At 38.2% G+C, this 9,715-nt stretch overlaps 1 protein-coding gene across 3 annotated transcripts; it reads left to right on the top strand.

Annotated features, from left to right (window-relative positions):
* The first annotated feature begins 1,156 nt into the window (after nt 1-1,156).
* On the top strand, nt 1,157-9,495 carry COMMD6 (COMM domain containing 6). Of its 3 annotated transcripts, none has more exons than XM_027801063.2 (7): nt 1,157-1,343; nt 1,999-2,057; nt 2,634-2,699; nt 2,865-2,941; nt 4,250-4,418; nt 5,507-5,659; nt 6,905-9,495. In XM_027801063.2, the coding sequence occupies exons 1-7, from the start codon at nt 1,172-1,174 to the stop codon at nt 6,935-6,937; spliced, it is 729 nt and encodes a 242-aa protein (XP_027656864.1). In that variant the 5' UTR covers nt 1,157-1,171; the 3' UTR covers nt 6,938-9,495. The 3 variants fall into 3 exon arrangements, with proteins under 3 accessions (XP_027656864.1, XP_027656863.1, XP_014133014.1); XM_027801062.2 differs by having other exon boundaries at nt 6,736-7,828; XM_014277539.3 differs by having other exon boundaries at nt 1,251-1,398; nt 6,736-7,828.
* The last annotated feature ends 220 nt before the right edge of the window (nt 9,496-9,715 follow it).

The raw sequence follows: 9,715 nt of genomic DNA, 5'->3' as shown, positions 1-9,715 counted from the left end.
AGTTGTCTTGGTAAAAAAGTATGCAATAAGAACAAAGAGATTAAATCAAGTCCTTGCTATCAGAGACAGATCTTACCAGTACGTGCACTGCTAGTGTTTTGATAATCATGAGGTCATAAAAACACATACTACTCAAAAACGTTTGCACGCTTAATTAGATACTTTAAAAGGGAGAGGCCAAGATCAGACAGGCTGTGAATGTATAAAGCTCATAAACACATACCATATTCCTTAATTACCCTTTTCCTGAAATATATTCTATGTTCTTCCATTACCATTTATGGCAAATATGTAATTTTAAACTTGCCAGAACTACTGCATGACAGGTTATGTTTTACTACTGTCACAATCCTACAATAGAAGTACTAAAATTGTAACATTGTGGTATTTTTTTTTAAAGCTAAAAGCAAATGTAAAACTGATTACTTGAGAAATCTAAGAATATTTTCTATTTTTAAAAGGTGAAACTGGTAAAGAATTAGTGATGCTTTAGGGCTGTAGTCACACCCCAAACAATGCAGTTAAATTAAATTTAAAGGATTGAAAAGCTTATCGAACAGTTCTAGCTGTAGTTAAAAAAAAAAACCCACGATCTTCTCATAAAACTGAAGACATAGTTTATCTACACAAATCATCCATGAACTGCACAGTTTATTTGCAGGTGTACAGGCTGATTGCACAATCCACCTGTACAAAGTACTGTCACAGTCTATGTACCTGTACTGTTTAATGTACTGTATTTGCTGCGTTCACAAAGCACAGAGCGTGATTTAAGATCCCGAGACTATAGCGGGGAGCACCGAGAGAGCCCTGACACCAGTTATCAATAAACCAAACTCAGTAAACAACTTGTTGCGCAAACCAGGTGTGACTTGAACCAGCATTTCCACAAGCCTCCCCAGACGATTCTCAGGCCTGCGCCATTTCCCAAGCCGTCACTAACACAAGCGCTGCCAGAGGGGCCTGCGGCAGGAGAGAGCGCGGCCAGCCTGAGGGGAAGCACAGGCAGGCCCTAGCCTACCATATGTAAGTGGCTTTTTCCACCCAACGACTCAATAGTCTCTTAAAACGCTGTCCTGGCTTTACTCGTAACTATTTAAGACGCGGTTTGCCTCAAAAACGACAAAAAAAACCGCCGCAACCCGCCCCGCGCAACCAACCCGGACGAAAAATGCGGAGGACTCCGACCTGCTCGCGCAGGCTCCGCCCTCCCAGGCAAGAAGGGCGCACGCTCCCTGACCGGAAGCCAATAAGGGCGAGCTCGCTGGCCTTGCCTCGCTCTGGTGTCGCCCGGAGCCAATCAGAGCGGCAAGCGTTGTGTGGCGGAAGTTGGGCCTTGGCGGGTGCGTGGCGCCATGGCCGCCGGCTCCGCGGTGGTGCGGGCGCTGGAGGCGCTGGGTGAGGGTGCAGGGTGGGGACCCCGATGTGAGGGTGGCGGTGGGGAGCTGAGGGGGTGTTGGGCCCACCCGGACCCGCAGGGTAGGTTGTGGAGGGGGGCGGGCGCTGCCCCTTCCTGAGCGTTTCCCGGGGCGTCCTGGTGAAGGCTTGGGGTGGGCGAGCGGGGCCCTTCCATGGCTGCCCGCGGGCCGCCTGGGGGGTTTGCCACCGTGAGGCGGCCTGCATGTAGCAGCGTAGCCGCAGGGAGAGCCGCGGTGCTGTGCTACGGTGCCAGAGGGCGGCCCTGGGCATGCCCGGCTCCCCGGTAAGCTGAGGAACTGGGTGCAAGTACAGCTCCACTGGCTTGGAGGGATTATTCAGGGCTGTGAAACTGCAACTGCATGGACTTGGTCTGGCCTTATGGAGTCTCTCCTATTAGACTGTGCTTGACATGCTGAGCAGATGATGTTAATGCAATTCAGGACAAACCCCCTTAAAGAAAGCTTTGTTTTTAGGTTAAATACATGCATGAAGACCTAGGAAATCTTCAGCGAGAGTCTAGGTGTAGTACCATAACACTTTGAGGATTTGCTTCTGATTGCTAGTGTTTGTGTTTTGCAGATGTTGGTGGTGCAGCAGATAAGATTAAATTAATACCTCAAGACTTTTTTGCAGAACTGGTAAGTAGTGCAATAAATTGAATGTTGAAGGGCTTCTGCTACTCTGATTCAATGAAACCTTTTTGTTTAAGGTTTTTTTTTTTGTCTGTTGCAAAGGGAATCTTTTGTATGTGGTAGGTAGTTACATGACTCATGAAATGGGCCAATCCTGCTAAAAGAAATGGGATTGCTTTAAATGTTTTTATCATATAAGATTTCTAAATATGTATTTTTGCTTTTCATCTGAAGATATCAGGTGAGCTTGTCCAGAAGACATTCAGTTTGTTTATTGTAGTGTGCACTTGAACAAGATGACTGCTCAATTAGCATTAAAATGGTGTGTTAAGTAGGAATAGCTAGTGAGGTGGTAACTAGAAGTTTTGACTGAGTTTATTTGCTTTTCTTGAATTTGATGTAACTTTAAAAGTCATTTCAATGACTTTATTCTCCACTCTGCATTTAAAGCATATTCTTGTTGTCCATTTTTGCAATAACTAGTTTTCTTTTTTGTTTTTTAGTCTCCAAGTAGTCAAACTAGTTTTGTCTTGTATATTAAAATACACATTAAGAATGTTTTCAAACTTACTCTCTTTACAGTGTGAGCAAATAATTCAGCATCTGAACCAGAAGATCCCAGGTGTAAATGTAGCTGAACTGTGTCAGGTAAGTTTAGATACTAGCACTTAGAAGCAAGTATATTAGCTGTATATGCTGTAAAGGATAGATTCCCCCAGTAAATGTTTTCTTTTTGTGTGTGTATATACAAAGAGGGGTTTATTAATGCATTGTTCATGATTATTTGTAATTGCTCAAACATTCTGTTTCTAGAGAATTCAAACATCTGGGAGTGAGATTAATGTTGGTGACCTAGCAAAAGTAGCTAATATTGTTTCCTTTCTATTCAGGTAAGCACAAAATAAATTATGTTGCCTCACGTCTTTTTTTTTTTTTTCCCCTCCACCCCAACTTAACAGTGGTATTAAAAAGTGACATCGAATGTGGATGTAAAATGAACTGATTTGGGAAAAGGGCAGAAGTTTGTAACTCAGTACATGAAAATGAACTTCTGGACTTAGTTTATGTTCTTAAAAAAATTATGTGGTTAATAAATCATCTCACTCTTTGTAATAAAAAAAAAACAAAAACAAAGAGAGGAAAACGTTCTAAGATCCTGTCTGCAAGCTTTAGAACTACTGGCCAAATAAGTTGAAGTTAAGCTCAGTTCTGAAGCTGTCGGCTAGGCCTTTACCTGGAAGAAGTGTGTTCTAAAAACTTTCTTAGAGATTAGAAACCAGCATTTGTGCCTGTTTGAAGGGCGCACAGTTTTATGATGTTGAACTCTGCTGTGACAGAGTTTTTAGGTAGCATTTTCAGCAGTTATTTTCCTCTTAAGTTTTTCTGCTTTCAGAAAGATAAAATTTTCAAGAGCTTTCTTATTCTTCTAATATCTAGTATCTAAACATTTTACATAACATTAACATGATTGAAGAAAGTATACCAGTAGAAATCTAAGATACTACTACTTCCTCTCATATAGAAAGCCTTAAATTATATTGGACCGTGCTACTTGGCAGACCAACTCTTTCTGTCTATTAATGTCTCTAAGGGGTGTGGATCAGCATGGACAAGCCAAGGATGGGAATTTTTTTAAAAACTTCTGGTAGAGGAGAGAGTAGCAATTTTCCTCTAGACTTGCTGCATTTTCAGTTGAGGGTGTATTGCATCATTTGACTCCTGTTAGTACCAATTATACCATTACCTAGAGGTCCTTATTTGCCTTTAGGTGATACTTTAATTACCTCTCCTAAATGTTTAATTAAAAATGGCTTTGTTTCTAAAGTAATAGTATTGTTGAATGCTCTATGCAGATGTCTTTCACTGAATTATGCTTGGTTTTTTTCAGTTGCAACAGAACTTAGGGACTGTGATTATTTCTTGTTATAATGTTGCATGTTGTGCAAGCCCAGCAAAGCTTGGTCTCTGCATATTAAGACACATTGAAAGCCAAGTAGTGGTGTTTTTTTGCATGTGGATACAAAAGCGTAGTTAAATATTCTATAGGAAAAAATAAAAATCATAGGCTGCCTAATTATTGTAAAGTACATAGACACACCAAGCAGCAATACAAAATTGCCTATTTGGGGTGAAGTGAGAAATTTTATTAAATCCGTGGAGAATTAAATTGATATGGTGTTCTTTGGATATACCTATAGCACAGCAGCCAGAAACAATCTCTCTACAGAAGAACTCGTCACCACCTTGGGCAATACAGTCAGCGCACTGCCAAAACATGCAGTTCAAGTTATTCGTCATGTATGGAACGAGCAGGGCAAATCCGTTAGTGTCTCAGAAGATGCAAGAAATATGTCCACAGTGGGGCAGGTAACTAAATGACAAAATGCAGTTGAGCTAACTATTAACTTTTCAGAAATATCAATGCTTCATTGTGTATGTTGTATTTTCAAGCACAGGGCGGTATCTTAACTGCTGAAAGCTTTTCTATATATAAGTTGCCAATTGTCTACCCAGATAAATAAGCATATACAATAAAGGTTTTCTAAATGCTGACCAGTTTTCTAATATTATTGTTTGGATGATAAAGTCATATTTTATAGCGTTTTAAAAATTAATGCATCATAGTACTGTTAGGGAAGGTAAATGGCAGTCAGTGTGGTAGACAATTGTATTGGCCATTAATGTGAATCTGTTTTAAATGTAATCTGAATTGTTCTTTAGAGTTGATAACACCACTGCCTGATCATTTTGTCTCCCTAAGTTTAAACTCTTGTTTTTAAAGATACTTTATGTCAATTTCCAGCATTCCTTTTTTCCTTTTTGAAAAAATAAGACTATATTTGCATTTTAGATCTTTTTTGTCTAACAATAGTTTAAAAGAATATGGAATTACGAAAAAAAGTCTGCAGCTTGATAGTAGGCTTCTAAAGGCTCTCTTCACTTCTTCATTCAACAGTTCTGCCTATCGTAAAAGACTAAAAATGCTACCTGTCTGAAATTTATGTACTTAGATAAATAAAAAATACAGTTATAAAAGATGTTAATTGTTTTCATTACTGCTATTATAAAATTCTTGTGCACTGTCTGAGGTTTTTCTCATGTTTCCACTAGATCTAGAAACTTGTATACCATTATGGTTTTGTGATTTTTTTTTTTTTTTAAGTCAGGTGAACTCTGTGGCTCAAGCTGCTTTTACTACAACTTTAGACTGTACTTGACTGAGAGTGTTTGAATAAGGAAAACGGATTAGTTAACAAATTAAATTGCTTATTTGTTCATTATCAAAAGGAAGGGCAAATGATATTGTATTCACATTAATATCTGAATATGTATGTTTGTTTCCCATTTGGATATGAGCTGTAGATGTCCTATATGGTTTGTAAAACATCCATCCAACAGAATAACCATGGTAGATCTTTCTTTAACACTGTTTCCAATTATTTTCTTCTTTGTAGTTTGTAGATATGAAATGGAAACTGGGAGTTGCGATGAGTTCTGACACCTGCAGGTCTCTGAAGTATCCTTATGTTACAGTGACGCTAAAAGTGGCAGACCCTTCGGGACAAATAACAGACAAATCTTTTGAAATGACAATCCCACAGTTCAAGGTCTGTAATCAGTGTTACTTGATTCAGTCTCAAAAAACAGTGACATTGTTGTGAGGGAGCAACTGTATACCTTAATGCATATGTTTGTGTTGCTTCTTTACTCATACAGTCATTCAAAGATGAAGCATTAAATATTTAAAATGCTGAAGCTAAATACTAACTTCATAGCATTTAGTTCTACATCACTTTACCCAAAACTGTTAATTTAGCAGTAATTTATGTGTTCTCTTACAAATAAGCTAACAACTGAAGATGTAAAGACTTTTGGGACTTTTCTGTCAGCTGTCACTCTGCCTTTTTAAAACCAGAAGGAATATTCTAAATATATGGAACGGTTCCCTAGTCTCTAAAACTAAATCTAAAACTTGGGTTAAGCCTAACACTTGCTAATGATTAAGAATGGAGGTCAGTGTGCTTTGTCACCACTGGCTCTTAATTGCTAAGCTTTCATCTATGAATTTATGTAACTTTGTTTAATTTTGTGTAAATGTAGGACTTGTGTTGTAATTCCTTTTTAAAGGGTGAGTACATTGTGAGCTTGCACAATACTCCAAGCAAATAAATCCTCTGGTTTGGACTGGCAGGAATTTGACAAGGATGTTCTGAATACTTAGGTGTTGTGAAATGTTGCATTCACTCTAGTTGAAACCTATTTAATAACTTGCTGTTCAGCTACTATAAGAAATGGGTGTTATACTTCAGAAGCCTGGATTATTTCAGCTGGGAATAGAAACATTTGCGTGAGAAGTTTTTTTTGGTGGCTTTTGTTTTTTGTTGTGGTGTGAGAGCTACTTAGTATTTTTCTTTCATAGCATCTTCTCCTGTTAATAGCCAAACCCATACAAATAAGGCAACACCTGTGTAGATTTAATACTGAATGTGCCCAAATGTCAACCAACTTACAAAAAGTAAAGCAGAAACTTTCAGTTCAAGCTGGAAACTTCACTTGGAAGAAAAAGGGAATATGAGAAACATGGACTGTGATTTATTTTTTTTTTTTCCTAACATGCTAATTTGAACTATGGTTTGAGCTTTTCTTCAAGCAACTGAAATTTGTCTTAACTCTTGCATTTTAGAACTTCTTCAGACAGTTCAAGGAAATGGCAGCTATTCTTGAAACAGTTTGAAAAGAACTTTTATTTACACTGAAATTTTGGACAAACTTAGATCAAGTAAACTTTCTGTTCTGCACAGGAAATAAAGTGCCATTGTTCAGCAAGGTATGTATCCTTGTCTTTTCAACAGGTATTTGTCAGCATCATCCTTGAATTGCTGTGAAGAATTCCTCACTTTTGAATACTTGAAGCAAACTCTGCAGTGTTTGTGATAATGTGTTCAGCTTTGTTCATCCTGGTAGACAAAAGATCAGGATGTGTATGGAGAAGCATCACTGTAGACTTCCTAATATCCAAGAGTAAGAAACCACACATTTAACTGTAGAGCGTGGAAGTCACTCACAAATGTTGACTGGGAAGATGCTGACAGAAGCGTAAAACCCACATTAACACTTTTGTCTGTAAAATTGAGATGTGCTTGGATTCTATAATATTAAGGAGTATATGAAGTTATGCCTAACATACAGTTATTCTTGAAGAATAGCAATGTCAAGTAGTTAGTTGCAGGCATTTGCAGACCTGGCTTCCAGTTGTCTTTTAGTAACAGGAGAATGTACTTATCCTAACAGCTTGTTTATTTCAAATACTTATTTCCTAGGCTTATAAAAATTGAGTTAATGTGTTAAGCTTTTCTGGAGATGCAAAGTTTATTCTCTGAGAAGCCCAGAGGCTAATTTTAAGTCAAGGTAGAAAGGTGAATTTTATTCAAAAACATTTAAATATATTTTTGCCTTTACATTTAATCCAACTCTAATCTGTGGCACTCTGCTTGATGTTTTGAATCGCCAGTCTACTTTCTAATTAGATTAGAATACTGGTGTAGTTGCCTCGCTCCAAGCTCTGAACTAGAAAAGTCAAGAGGAAACTTGAAAATTCAGGCTGGAGTGTTAGCCAAGCACATCAGAGAGAGGACTGCACTAAAATTCAGCAAGATTTCTATGCTTGTTGTGTTGTGACTGCTCTCAGAGAATGTCCTAAACAGCAAAATTTTGACTTTGATTCTGAAGAATGGGGGCATTTCCAAGGGGGGAGTAATAAATCTGGTGTGCTTGCATGCTGTTTTGTTTTTGTTTGGTGTTTTTACCCCTTGCATTTTCCATAAACAAAATACAAATTGCAAATATAGTGATAATAAAAATACTGTTGCATTTCAAGATGGGCTGTGGTATGGTAGAACAAGTAAATCTGAAGAGAGGCATTTCATACTGGTAAGCAGACTGAAGTTTATGTTTTAACTTAAGAATGGTAGAGACTGAGAACCAGTTCTGCTGGGACAGATCCTCAAGTGATTTCAGGCTCCCTTAAGAGGGAACTTCTACCTTTTTAACTCACTTAAATTAGATTTCTTATTAACTTTTTTAGAAGCTGGCTGAAAGTCATTGATACAGGTTATGCCTGCCTTTTTGTGTCCTGAAAATAAACTGCAGCACACTGCATGTGCTGCATACTGCAATCCTTTCACTAAAGAAGGGTACATCCCCACTATTTGGACATTATGCATGGTGCATAAAAGCAGTGCTTGGAGTTGCTTAGAAGAGAGAGGGGGAAAAAAAACCAACCCACACCAAAACTGTTGGCTTTAATGAAAGACGGTAAAAGCTCTGGGCTGTGGCCATTGATCTGGATGGTACTTCCTTTGTGCTGCTGAAGTCCAAGGTGTTTGATTTGTGGCTGGGGGGAGCAGACTGCTCTTTTCTGAGGCCCTTTCAATGGAATGTCACAGAGTGGTCTCTGGAGCAGACTACCCATTTGCCTTTTCCCTTGTCTGTCTGCAAGGGCTTGGGGCTGAACACAGTGAAAAAAATCCCCTCTTCGTCTGGAAAAGTGATGTGAGCAGCTGATTTATTTATTTTTTTAATTTGCAGAAGTTGGAGTGTAAGACTGCTATAACTGGAAAACATTGTCATGCTTTGGTGTAGTGAGTTAATTGGCTTACATCAATGCAAGAATTCCAGAAAAAGAATACTTTTTTTAGTAAAGCTGTAGCCTTACAAATACTTCCTATTTATTCTAATGCAGTCAAGTTCTTCATATAGCTGGAAATACTTGTGCCTTTAATGGAACTGGATGGAAAATAAGATTTAATTAAATCATGTCTTAACTTCTAGAAACAGTTATTTAGTGGATGCTGGAAGGTAATGAGGAAACTTTCAGTTACCGTTTTTGCATGGTCTATCACCAAGAGGAGAAAGTTGGAAGCCTTTGAAAAGTCTAACTTTCCATTTTTGTCAAGGCAGATATTCTAGAAATATTAATGAATATTTTTGTCATGTCCCTGAACTCTAGCATGTAGTAAGTCTGTCTGAAAGATGCCTAGGCATTTATGCTATACCAGCTTACCGTCTGAGAATTTTCAGAGGCGTTTGTGGACATCTAGGAGATGTGATTATAAGTTGGTTATGTACTCAAACTTGTGAGATTTGTCTTGAGTGCTGTCAGTAGGAATTCCTATACAGAGTAATGGAAGAATTAAGTATTAAAAAAATAACCAAACCAACAACCCAAAACCAAACTAAAAACCTAAGTTTGCAGGGTAGCAATATTAACATGCTCAAACAAGCTGTTGAGTTGTTTGTCTATATGTGCAAAACCCAGATCTTTTCAAAGAATATCAGGAGTCCTTGTGTGTTCCTAATTCTACTTGTTGATTGATATGAAATTGTATAACACAAATATTTTTGTAAGTCCACAGTCATTAAACATATGGGTAACAAAGCTAAAGATGGTCTGTACTTTGTTGTAAGCCTACTGCACTTAAGTCTGTCTCAAATACTACAATGGGTGAAGTTCAGGACTAGACTTTGACTGAAATTCTTTCCGTATTAAATTAGGATGAAGTTCAGACATATGCAGTCTTTCTCTGTGATGGGGTACCAAAGAGCTGAGGGATAATTGCAGGCTGCAAGGAGTATTTGTATCGATTACAGGTAGTCAGACTTTT

Source organism: Falco cherrug, chromosome 2, assembly GCF_023634085.1.
Source record: "Falco cherrug isolate bFalChe1 chromosome 2, bFalChe1.pri, whole genome shotgun sequence".
NCBI classification, from domain to species: domain Eukaryota; kingdom Metazoa; phylum Chordata; class Aves; order Falconiformes; family Falconidae; genus Falco; species Falco cherrug.
This window is presented reverse-complemented; position numbering and strand designations above follow the sequence as displayed.

What these genes read in the sequence shown, in the direction of transcription:
- COMMD6 (XM_027801062.2), top strand. Translation starts at nt 1,172, where the DNA reads ATGCGGAGGACTCCGACCTGCTCGCGCAGGCTCCGCCCTCCCAGGCAA. An exon ending in ATATGTCCACAGTGGGGCAG is followed by an intron (nt 4,419 to 5,506) that starts GTAACTAAATGA and finishes TCTTCTTTGTAG; the next exon opens with TTTGTAGATATGAAATGGAA. An exon ending in TGACAATCCCACAGTTCAAG is followed by an intron (nt 5,660 to 6,735) that starts GTCTGTAATCAG and finishes CTTGCATTTTAG; the next exon opens with AACTTCTTCAGACAGTTCAA.